This window comes from Dasypus novemcinctus, chromosome 11, assembly GCF_030445035.2.
Source record: "Dasypus novemcinctus isolate mDasNov1 chromosome 11, mDasNov1.1.hap2, whole genome shotgun sequence".
Taxonomy (NCBI): Eukaryota; Metazoa; Chordata; class Mammalia; order Cingulata; family Dasypodidae; genus Dasypus; species Dasypus novemcinctus.
This window is the reverse complement of record NC_080683.1, coordinates 16,647,845-16,660,615: the sequence shown is the minus strand read 5'-3', so window position 1 is coordinate 16,660,615 and position 12,771 is coordinate 16,647,845. Positions and strand designations below refer to the sequence as shown.

General features: G+C 40.0%; 1 protein-coding gene across 1 annotated transcript in view; it reads right to left on the bottom strand.

The window, feature by feature from the left end:
- CDC5L (cell division cycle 5 like) overlaps positions 1 to 12,771 on the bottom strand; it is a 60,464-nt gene that overhangs the window by 35,779 nt on the left and 11,914 nt on the right. Inside the window, exons 5-8 of the mRNA XM_058306817.2 lie at positions 11,757 to 11,856; positions 9,448 to 9,666; positions 8,768 to 8,912; positions 5,004 to 5,192 (exon numbers count right to left, since the gene is read on the bottom strand). Coding sequence (XP_058162800.1) covers positions 5,004 to 5,192; positions 8,768 to 8,912; positions 9,448 to 9,666; positions 11,757 to 11,856 — 653 coding nt within the window. The remainder of the gene's footprint in view (positions 1 to 5,003; positions 5,193 to 8,767; positions 8,913 to 9,447; positions 9,667 to 11,756; positions 11,857 to 12,771) is intronic.

The following is a 12,771-nucleotide window of genomic DNA, read 5'->3' as shown; positions in this document are numbered from 1 at the left end:
CAGATTAACCAGAAAGCAGATTTGGCTCAAATGATGGAGCAACCGCCTATCACACAGGAGATCCAGGGTTCAAACCCAAGGTCTCCTGACGCATGTGGTGAGCTGGCCCATGCACAGTGCTGATGCACAGAAGGAGTGTCATGCCACACAGGGGTGTCCCCCATGTAGGGGAGTCCCACGCGCAAGGAGTGCACCCTGTAAGGAGAGCTGCCCCTTGCAAAAAAAGTGCAGCATGCCCAGGAGTGGCGCCGCACACACGGAGAGCTGACACAGCAAGATGACGCAACAAAAAGAGACAGATTCCCAGTGCCACTGACAAGAATACAAGCGGACACAGAAGAACACACAGTGAATGGACACAGAGAACAGACAACTGGGCGAGGGGGAGAAAAATAAATTTAAAAAATAAATAAACCTTCAAAAAAAAATTACGGATTAATGTTAATTGCTCTCAGAACTGGATTTCTTGCTCTCAAAATTAAAACAGCTTTTGGGGCGGGGGAGAGATAAATAATCCAATTAAAACATGGGCAAAGGTTCTGAACAGCCATTTTTCCAAAGGAAAGATACAAATGGTATCAATAGGTGCCTGAAAAGATGTTAGGTATTATTAGCTATTAAGGAAATGCAAATCAAAACCACAATGAGTATTGGTGATGGTAGCAAAATATTGTGAGTATAATTACTACTACTGAACTATATACCTGAATGTGGTTAAAATGGGAAAATATGAGTTGTATATATGTTACTACAATAAAAAATTTTAAAAACACCACATACGACAATATTACTACTCTCCACACCCACTAGGATGGCTATCATCAAAAAGACAGATAATGCCAAGGACTGACAAGGATGTGGAAAAACTGGAATCCTCATGCACTGCTGGTGGGAATGTAAAATGATGCAGCTACTATGGAAAAGTTTGGTGGCTCCTCAAAAATATAAACATAAAGTTACCATATAGCCTGGCAATTCTACTTCTAAGTATATACCAAAAAGAATTGAAAACAGGGACTCAAACAGATACCTGTATGCCAATGTTCACAGAAGCATTACTGACAATAGCCTAAAAGCAGAAACGAGCCAAATGTCCATTAACTGATGGATCAATAAAAAATATGTGGTATATCCACATTGTTTATCCACATCCCGTTACAAAATGTGGTATATACAATGGAATACTATACAGTCATTTATCTAGAATAGGCAAATTTATGAAACCAGAAAATTAATTAGAATTTATTACCAGTGGCTGGGGGAGAAGGCAGAAGAGGAGCAATTGCTTAATAGGTACAGAGTTTCTGTCTGGGGTGAGAAAAAAGTTTTGGCAATGGATGGTGTTAAGGCAGCACAACACTGTGAACATAATTAATGCTACTAAATTATACCCTTAAAATGGTTAAAGTAACAAACTTTGTTATATGTATCACCACAAGAATATTTTAAAAAGAAAGAAAAAGAATTCCCCAGTGAAGCATCCCAGCCAAATCACCCTACAAGGAAGCCAGGAGTCGAGGAGCCCCACCCATATCCAAAGAGCTTCCAGTGAGCTTTAACTATGCATACCTGACCCCCTCCCTCCTGCCACTTAGACATAAGTGGAGAGCCAAAGATCACCAGACATTTGAGGAAACATTCAATATGAACAACAGAGAACCAAACCAAAAAAATGTAACTTATAGAGACTGCACAGGAAAAAGAAACCTTATAAAAAACAAAATTATTACTAAAGGCCTCAGGGATAAAAGAGACGCATCCATGAAATAGAATGAGGTGTTTAAAAGGGAAATATCGAACACCTTATAAAAAGAGCTCTTAGAAAACAAAAATATGATAGGACAGACTTTAAAACTGAAAAGATAGAACCAAGAAAACCTAGAAATAAAACAAAAAGTCAATGAGACGGAAAACCAGAGAAGAATAAAAAAAATGAATGGACTAGTCCAATAGGTCTAACCTCCAAACAATAGTAAGTTCATAAAAAGGAAGGGAAGAAAACAAAAAGATTTTCAAAATAATTTCCCAGAATCAAAGGTCATGAGATTCCAGAATGAAAAGATCCACCAAGTACTTAGCACAGTGGTTGAAAACAGACTGACACCAAGATAGATGCTTGTGAAAAAGAGATCAATAAAAAGCTTCCAGAGAAAGAAGAGTCCAGTTTTCCTGTGGCCAATCTGAAGAGCACAGGAGGGCTCAAGAGCCACAGTGGAAGCCAGAAAACAGACCTTGGAACATTGCCTTCACAACTGTGAACAAAAATAATTTCTGGACTTTTATACCCAGATATACTATCAATCAAATAAAGAGGTAGAATAGTAATTTTCAGATATGCAAGGTCTTAAAAATTCTATCTCCTATAAACACCTTCTCTGAAACCTACTGAAGTACATGGCGCATGTTTCATCAATAAGGAAGTAAACCAAGAACGCTGAAGATGGGAGTTAGGAAAGAGGGGATCAAAGAATATATTAGAACAACAGTGTAAGGAAATTAAATAACAGTTATAGGGAAGTAGATTGGCCCAATGGATAGGGTGTCCGCCTACCACATGGGAGGTCCGCAGTTCAAACCCTGGGCCTCCTTGACCTGTGTGGAGCTGGCCCATGCACAGCACTGATGCACGCAAGGAGTGCCGTGCCACGCAGGGATGTCCCCCACGTAGGGGAGCCCCACGCGCAAGAAGTGCACCTTGTAAGGAGAGCCACACAGGGCAAAAGAAAGTGCAGCCTGCCCAAGAATGGCACCACACATGGAGAGCTGACACAACAAGATGACGCAACAAACAGAAACACAGATTGCTGGTGCCGCTGATAAGGATAGAAGCAGTCACAAAAGTACACACAGCGAATGGGCAGAGAGGAGACAACTGGGGACATGAGGGAAGGGAAGAGATAAATAGAAAATAAATCTTAAAAAAAAAAAAAAGAACAGTTACAAATACGATCTAAAGAATTCAAAGGAAAACATCCAAAAGTTTCCAAGACATTCAAAAAGATGAAATACAGAGAGTATCTAAAGTCTGACAAGATTAGAATACTATACAACTAGTGTAGAGTCCAGGGTTGAGTGCTAAATAATTACAAAATGAACAACTGAATAAAACAAGTAATAACTCCAAGAAAAGGGAAATAATGTGTGGTGAAGTTAAGATAAGGCACTTCATGGCTCAGAAATAAATAGGGTTTACAAAGACATAAGGTAACCATGAATCTGGAGCTAACCAAAATAATAATATAATTATAATGGGGGGAGTGGATACAGCTCCGGTAGTTGGGTGCCCCCCTCCCAGATGAGAGCTCCTGAGTTCAGTTCCTGGTGCCTTCTAAAGAAGAAAAACAAACAAGCAGACACAAGAAAAAACAATGAGATGAGGGGGAGGAAAAAAAACAACAAGCAGGTAGCAAACAAAAACAAAAATGAGCAGGGAGCAGATGTGGCTCGAGGTGCTGGTCACCTGCCTCCCACATGGGAGATCCCAGGTTCAGCCTAGCGCCTCTTAAAGAAAAAAAACAGACAACAAGCAGTGAGCAGACAACAAGCAAACAGACAAGGGAGTCATGGTGGGGAGATAATAATCATAATGGGAAGATGGGGAGAATGGGAAGAATTTGTGTGAGAGCCCAATGTTCAAATTCCATGTTGAAAATAAATAATGCCTTAAACTGAAAAAAGAAAAAAAAAAGAAAAAAGCAAGTAACAAGTGTCTTAGCAATAAAAGAAGATAAAAACAAAGTGTAATTGATGCCTCTAGAAAGTAAATGATAAAGTACGCTACTCTTTCTTTCACTAAATCTTATATGACTATTTGACTCTCAAAATGAAGCCTTAAAACTGCATTTCTGACTATGATAGAAGAGGAAATGATAGTAAGGGTGCTAAAGGACTCAGAGTTTCTATGAGTTCAGCTACTCTCTGACATGCAGATACCCTGAGAAAGCAAAGATTTATAAACCCCATGTGTGGGAAACGGACTTTGGCCCAGTGGTTAGGGCGTCCGTCTACCATATGGGAAGTCCACGGGTCAAACCCCGGGCCTCCTTGACCCGTGTGGAGCTGGCCATGTGCAGCGCTGATGCGCGCAAGGAGTGCCGTGCCACGCAAGGGTGTCCCCCACGTGGGGGAGCCCCACGCGCAAGGAGTACGCCCGTGAGGAGAGCCGCCCAGCGCAAAAAGAAAGAGCAGCCTGCCCAGGAATGGTGCCGCCCACACTTCCCGTGCCGCTGACGACAACAGAAGCGGACAAAGAAACAAGACGCAGCAAATAGACACCAAGAACAGACAACCAGGGGAGGGGGGGAAATTAAATAAATAAATAAATCTTTAAAAAAATAAAAATAAAAAAAATAAACCCCATGTGTTAGGAAGAGGGAGGGGAGTAGTCTGACTAGTATACTATGCCAAGCTAAGTACACAAACGCAAGGAAATTTTAATTACTGACTTAGAAAAAATACTAAAAAAAAACTACTAGTTAACGGCTATAGTTCAGGTAACTGAGCTCCTGTTTTCCATATGGAAGACCCAGGTTCAGTATCTGGAACCTCCTGGTAAAAAGAAAAAAGGCATCCCAGAACTGCGCAGAGAGGCACAAGGCCCCTGTACAACGAGGCAACGCACCAAAAAAAGATGATGACGCAACCAGATTAAAAAAAAAAAAAAATTCACTGCTGCACACATGATTTCTTTCTAGGATTGCTGGGCAACATGAAATTTTAAAATATTGTGCTTTACTGACAGCTACCGGAGACTAATGAAAGTGGAAAGCTGGCTTCAATAAAAACTATGAATTAATAAATGTAGAGATGAAATCACTTAACTACCAAATATGTTGATTTAGCTTCCTACCGTAGCAATGGTATGGATATATGCTTTTGAGATTTAGTTTCAAACATTTTACCCTCAAAGAAACACAACCTAACCACTTACTGTTCTCCTTCATAATATTTTTAAGGACAATAAACAAAGGCAAAAAAGCTCATTCTACTACATGAGAGCTTACCTGCAGGATTCTGTCCTGGGAAGCTGGAGTTCGTGGAGTTCTAAGAGCAATGCTATTGTTGGTGACGTTGTACTCAGACAAGAGAGTGCTAGAAGCAGAATTCGTTATGCCAGATTCCTCAGCAGTTTGACGTGCAATTTCACTTGCTTGGCCTACTTTCACAACTTCTTGGAGTTCTGCGTCTGAAATCTAAAAGGATATAATTATCACAGTCAGTAACATCTTAACTAAAGAACAGACAGCTTAAAACTTTCATATTCCATAAAGTCCTGTGATAGGTACACAGGATTCAGTATAACCTCCTTACTTTCCTGTGGAATTGAAAGTTTCCACAGAAGTTTTAAAAAGCCTTCCCTATATATGGGGGGAAGGAGGAGTTCCATATATGATTTAGAATCCAGCTGCAAAGCCGTGCAATTTTGTACTGAAATTCATTAACTTTGACCAACATATTAAACACCAAGAACATAATAAAAATGTGTATAAACCATCTGTCATTGGGGGAGGAGTAGAACCAATTAAAATATCATAGTCCCTAAGAAAATCATAAGGGCTTATTTTAGTAATTTTGCACCAAAAAAAAAAAAAAAAAATTCCTAAGATATAAAAAGAAAAAAAATCTTACAAGCAAAATCTCAATTTAAGAAATATCACCACTCAGAATGTGGCAGCATATGAAAAAATGACTTTATGCTTTTGCCCAAGAATCTCGTACTGAGCAGCCAGAGGACTAATTTGGAGAAAGTTCCTCTTCTGGTCTTCCAAGTCCATCCTCTAGTACTATTCTAAGGCTGTACCATTCAAAACAAGAGGTTACTCAAAGTTCCCATGTTTCTGCCCAATTAAGTCAAAGGAAGAAAGCCCATCATAAGCAAAATGAGGTGTTTTTATCTCTCTTCTCCACAACTCCCATATTTATTTCCACAGCTGCTGTCTTTTCAAAAAAGAGAGGCATGATACAGGAAAATATTCCCTGAAAGAAAGTAACTCAAAAGCCCACAGAGCCAAACAATACCTTTATCCTGGTAAGCTACAAAAGAAAGAGACCTGGAGCTCTAAGCTACTGATTAGTTGCTAAAATTGACAATTACTTACTAAACCGTCACACAAGCAATTTACTGTCTGATATAATAATTTATACAGAGAACTTGTTTATAGAGGGAATGTATTTCCCAATTAAAAAAAAAAAAAAGTTCTTAAAAGTTAGGGGAAAAGGGAAACGTTACCAGAAAATACTTAGAACCAAGTGTATTCTCTTTACCCCAGAAACTCTAAAAAAATACAGGAGTATATACAGGAAGTAGTAAAATCTAGAAAACTGCCAGAAAAATCCAGTCTACTGACAAGGCCCTTATGGAAGTGAAAGACCCTTCTAGATAAATACCTGAAGAGCCAATAACCACTCATAAAGAGTTCCTATTGGCCAGATTCCTCCTGCCAGCTACTTCCAGCAAGGATGAGAATCCTCCGCAACTTGTAAATTCCTTTCTTAATCAAGCTCTAAAGGCTACGGAGACTCAAAACTCAAAGTAAAAATAAGCCAAACCCTGAGAAACACTAAAGAGCAAGTAACCATCAACTTAAAAACAAAAATCATGTACATATACAGTGGTATGCTTAAGTAATTTTATCTGAATCCAGACCTAAAATGGGCAACCATTCAAAACCTGTCTAGTCAGTTCCATCCATCTGCCCCATGGATCAAAGCCCCCTTCCAATCGAAGTACAGTGGGCATCATCATCCCAAAATTCTCATGATGGAGGAACGAACAAACATAAGGGGGGAATACAACTGCGGTCTAAAGGAGACATTATTATTCTACTAATGGAAGAACTTGTAACACTGATATAAAGGCAGAGGTCACCAGAGGTTCTGAGGGGAGGGAGAAGGAAGAATAAGGTATAATGTGGGGCATTTTGGGGACACTGGAATTGGTCTGCATAACAGATACAGGCCATTATACATTTTGTCAAAACCTATAAAACTGTGCGGTGCAAAATGTAAACTATAGATCATGATTAGTAGCAATGCTTCGATACGTGTCCATCAATTTCAACAAATGTACCACACAAAGAAAGACGGTGTTAATGGGGAAAAGTATGGTAGGGGGAATGGGTGGGGTACATGGGAATCACCTATATTTTTCATGTAACTTTTTTTTTTTTACTTATCCCCCGCTTGCAGCCTGCTGTCTGCTCTGTGTCCATTCACTGCACATTCTTCTGTGTCTGCTTATCTCCCTTTGTTGCATCATTTTGCTGTGCCAGCTCTCTGCGGGTGTGGGCCGTCAGCTCTCCACGGGCGCAGGCCAGCCTGCCTTCACAAGGGAAGCAAATCCAGAGTCTCCCATATGGTACACAAGAGTCCAGTTGCTTGAGCCACATCCGCTTCCCTTGATGTAACTTTTAGGTAATCTAAAACTTCTTTAAAAATAAAATTTAAGGGGAAACGGACTTTGGCCCAGTGGTTAGGGCGTCCGTCTACCACATGGGAGGTCCGCGGTTCAAGCCCCGGGCCTCCTTGACCCGTGTGGAGCTGGCCCATGCGCAGTGCTGATGCGCGCAAGGAGTGCCGCTCCACACAGGGGTGTCCCCCGCGTAGGGGAGCCCCATGCACAAGGAGTGTACCCCGTAAGGAGAGCCGCCCAGTGTGAAAGAAAAGCACATCCTGCCCAAGTATGGCACCACACACACAGAGCTGACACAGCAAGATGATGCAACGAAAAGAAACACAGATTCCCGGTGCCTCTGATAAGGATAGAATCAGTCACAGAACACACAGCAAATGGACACGGAGAACAGACAATTGGGGAGGGAAGGGGAGAGAAATAAATAAATCTTTAAAAAAAAAAAAACTCATGGGAAAGGGCCTACTGTGGTCCCCTCTAGTTCCTTATTCTTCCCCTCTCCTTTCTATGTCATCATTACCTATTCTTAACATCCTTAGCAACAAAAGTAAACTTTGAATTAAAATATCCTTTTTTGTTAGACCATGTATATAGTAACAATTTTTTTAAGTCCAAAGAACTACAGTACACAGTGAACCCTAAAATTTAAACCACAGGCTACAGTTAATAGTACAATTATTAAAATGTGCTATCATCAACAGTAACAAATATTCCACATCAATGCAAGATGTTAATAATAGGCTGGTATATGAGAATTCTGTATTTTATCCATAGTAGTGCTATAAACCCACTACTTCTCTAATAAAGAAAAAAAAAGTCATTTTTCTAAGACAAAATAAATCATTTTCTAATTCAAGTACTAGATAATATAACCCAGATCAATAATAGGAATATTAGGCCATAAGCCTCACCTCTCATTCTCCCAATCTTGAGTTAAACTAGAAAATCAGGTGCAAAGTTCCATTCCCAAGGGCTACTGTGAAATTATTTACACTAAACAGGATCACCACTTCCCTGAAACCCCACACTTCACAAGCAAAAGAACAAGAAAAACATAGTAAACTGAAATCATTACTCTGATTAGCTCTTTCGACACTTTCCCTTCAATCACTACTCCTTTCTATTTGGAAACCTCCATCTCAAATTCTCCCAAGGAGAGTTGCTGGATCCCTTATCTGTGCTGACCTCTATTCCAGCATTTATCATACAATGATTTCTTTTAGGCCCAGATTCTAATGGGTCACCCCTTAGACAGTGAATTTCTTAAAGGCCCCTAATAGGCTCTCTAACATTTGCTAACTAAATGCTATAAGCATACACATTCACACAATTAAAAAACTGCTTTTATCAGATTACCTGAGGGGCAGGAAGTACTAGTTTGCTTCTCTTTTTAGTAAATTCAGAAACACCACTAGTTTGAAGAATGGCTGATGGTAAATCAGATTCTTTTTTCCTTTTCAAATGCTGCTTATCTTTCTTTCTATCTCTTCCTTCTTTTTCACTATCATGGATAAAGGTAGATAAAAAAATTTGAAAAAATTACACACAGGCAATAACATTAAAAGCCAAATAAATACTCATACCCTTCAACCAAATAACCCCACCATTTCTAAGAAAAAATTTAAAAAGACAAAAGCTACACACGTCCAAGTTGCTTACTAAACCCTTACCTGCCCACTACATATTCAATAAGAACGCAAACTTAAAAGTATCAACAGAACTATTAAAAAAACAGGGAGCTCTACATACATAATCTGTTCACAAATGTACATTAACGTTAAAATTGTGATTGAGTAGACAGTCCACGAAGTGGCAAGCATTAACAATTCAAGAGACACAAACAGCATTGTATTCTGTGCTAAAAACCTAACAGCCAAGGTTACTGGTTGACTCAGAAAAGGTGAAGTTCATTAAATAAATAAGTCTATATAGGTCACGTTGTGCTAAATAATGAGTCTGGCTCCGACAAGGAAAATATTTGACCCTTCATAAATTCCTTATGTTTTTCCATTTTTTTACATCAAAAGGGAACTTACGATCTTAACTCCCCATCAAGATCCTGTTGTCTTAATTTCCTGAAATCTGCATCAAGAGCCTGATAGTTTTCCTCAGAAGTATCATAGAAACCAAGAGCAGGCTTTTTTTCAAATGGGATTTCAGCATTATAATCAACTCCTCTCTTCTTTTTTCTTTTCTTCTGAATTTCTATGCCAGCTGCTCGAAGTTCTCTTCTCTTTTGGAGGGCAGCAAGACGCCTAAAATAGGAGAAAGCAAAACTACCTTGAAAATCATATACTGTGAGGAAGGAATAGATCATCGAAGAATTACAAAAATTATCCGGTTATTGGGAGAAGAAATACTTATTTAAATCCTCACTCCATTCACCAAAATAAATCCCAGTTTTGATTTAAAGGCACACATAAACATGCAAACACACATACATACCTGCATAAAAAATAAAGCCAAAACAAAAACCAGAAGGAACAAGCACATATATATCTCATCTCTAGATAGGAATGTGCTTAATAAATAATAAAACAGGAAAAATTAATATTAGGAATTGGTAGCTATAAAACAGTCTATGTAATAGCTTCTCCACAGGGGGAAGAAAGAACAAAAGGAAATAAACAGTTCACATACACAAATAATGTAAATAGCTAAAATGACAGGAGATTAACTACTTTACTAATACTTAAAGAATCACAAATTAAAATCAAGTACCATTTCTGCATATCTAATTAACAGCATTCAGTTTTTTGTTTTAATAGCAAGAGTGCAAAAAGCAGACATTCTCATGTACTGCTGATAAGAGAGTAAACTGGTATAGATCTTCCAAAGGGGAATTTGGAAATACATATTAAACTGCTTTAAGTTTTTCAAGTTTTTGGGTTTTTTTTAAGATTTTTTTTTTCCCCCTTCCCTTCCTCCAGCCCTGCTGTTTTTGCTGTGTGTGTTGTCTTTGCTTCTCATTTTCTCTCCTTAGGATTCACCAGGATTCAATCCTGGAGACTCCTGACATGGAGAGAGGGTCCCTGTCAATTGTGCCACCTCCGTTCCTGGTTTCTGCTGTGCTTCACCTTGACTCTCCCCTTGTCTCTCTCCTGTTGCATCATCATCTTGCTGCATGACTCACTGGCGCAGGCACTGGCTCATCATGCGGGCACTAGTGTGGGCACTTGCTCACCACACAGGCACTTGTGCTCACCACACAGGCACTCACACGGGCACTGGCTCACTGCACAGGCACGCTTTCTCTTCTTCTTTTTCACCAGGAGGCCCCAGGGATCAAACCCAGGTCCTCCCATATGGTAGTCAGAAGCTCTATCAATTGAGACACATCTGCTGCCCAAGTTATTCACATTCTTAACCCAGCAATTTCACTCCTTAACCTTTAACTAAGGAAATATATAAGAACATGAGCAATGACCTAGAAAACAGTTCAGCAAACACTGTTCATAATAATGGATTACTAGATACAACGTACAGCCAAAAGTTGGAAATCAGTTAAATAGATTTACTATGGATTTATTACAAACCGCTAAGTATTACACAGTCATCTATATAACCTTTGTATGTAAGGATGTGACAATTCAAAGCCATCACTGGGGAAACCAATAATGCTAGTCATCAGATCAAGAAGCACTTCCCAGGCTGGGGACCCCAAAAGGCAGCTGTGTAGGCCAGAGAGGTTTTTCCGATGGCCAAACCCCAAAAATAATAAGCATTATCCACTTTATCTTGGTTTCTGGACCATTAGGAATGATGTCAATCATAGATCTAACCAAAAGGAAAAAAGGGTAAAGTGGAGAAAATACTAGAGGACAACACCTAAAATACATATTCCATGACTTAAAATAAAAATTTACCAATCTCTGAGAGAGCCTAATATTTAGTTCAAGGCTCATTAACTACATGTTCAGCCAAGTTTCCTGTTTCACTGCCAATACATACCCAACACTAATCAAGGAGAACAACTAACTAGCAGTCATGCAAACATATAACCTCATGTCCTCTAGCCAACTAACTCTAAGATGACTACAACAAATGAACCTCTCCTACACTAGCAGAACAAACCCAACATAACACATGAATTGCCTGGATATTATGTCTGCAATGTCTTTACAAAAAAAAAAGTAAAAAAAAAACTATTTTTTCTAACTTCTGAAATTATAAGGGAAAAAAATAAAAGACTTTTCAAAGTAATAAAGAAGTTAAGGAATATTAGCAAAACGGGCAATGGACAATTCCGGTTATTACTCACCAACAGGGTTAATAAATCGTGCACTTTTACTGGGCCTAAGGATGCACAGACTAACTGCTGAACTATGGCTGGAGACAAGCATACCTTGCTTCTTCCAACTGTTTCTCTCTTGCTTTCCTCTTGGCCTTCTTTCCCTGAGTATTAGCCAGGCGGGCTCTAGCTTCAGAAAGCATCTCAAGTTCATCTGCAAAAATAAAGAGAATGAGAAAACAAGTTCTCAAGGTGTATAAGAGACAGAGCATATGAGACAATTCAGGAGAGCAGATGTGACTCAAGCAGTTGCACGCCTGCTTCCCACATGGGAGGTCCAGGGTTCAGTCCCTGGTGCCTCCTAAGCACAAACAACAAGCAAACAAAAAATCCAACTTGGGGGACCCGATGTAACTTAGGTTGAGCACTGGCTTCCCACATACAAGGTCCTGGGTTCATTCTCCGGCCCAGATACCATTATAGAAAAAAAAGACAATTCAAACATTTATATTGTTAAACTTTTTTTTTTAAAGATAAATGTCTTTATTTTTTTCTCCCCCTCCCCTGCCCTATTGTTTTTGCCATCTGCATCCATTTGCTGTGTGATATTCTCTCTCTCTTTTTTTCATCTTCTTTTCTCATCTTTCTCCTCTAGGATTCGATCCTGAGGACTCCTGATGTGAAGAGAGGTTCCCTATCAATCGTGCCACCTCAGTTCCTGGTCTCTGCTGCATTTCACCTTGACTCTCCCGTTTGCTCTCTTCTGCTGCGTCATCATCTTGCCGCGTGACTCACTTGTGCAGGCAGTGAGTGGCTCACCACGCAGGCACTCGGTTTGCTGCAAGGGCACTCAGATCGCCACGCAGACACTGGCTCACTATGCGGTCATTCACGTGGGCACTCGGCTCACCATGAAGGCACTCGGCTCGCCACACAGGCATTCGTGTGGGCACTTGGCTCAACACATGGGCACTAGGCTTACCACGCAGGCACTCGGCTCACCATGTGGGCAATGGCTCGCTGCACAGGTACGCTTTCTCTTCTTTTTCACCAGGGGGTCCCAGGGATTGAACCCGGGTCCTCCCATGTGGTAGGTGGAGGCCTTATCACTTGAGCCCCTTCCTCTTTC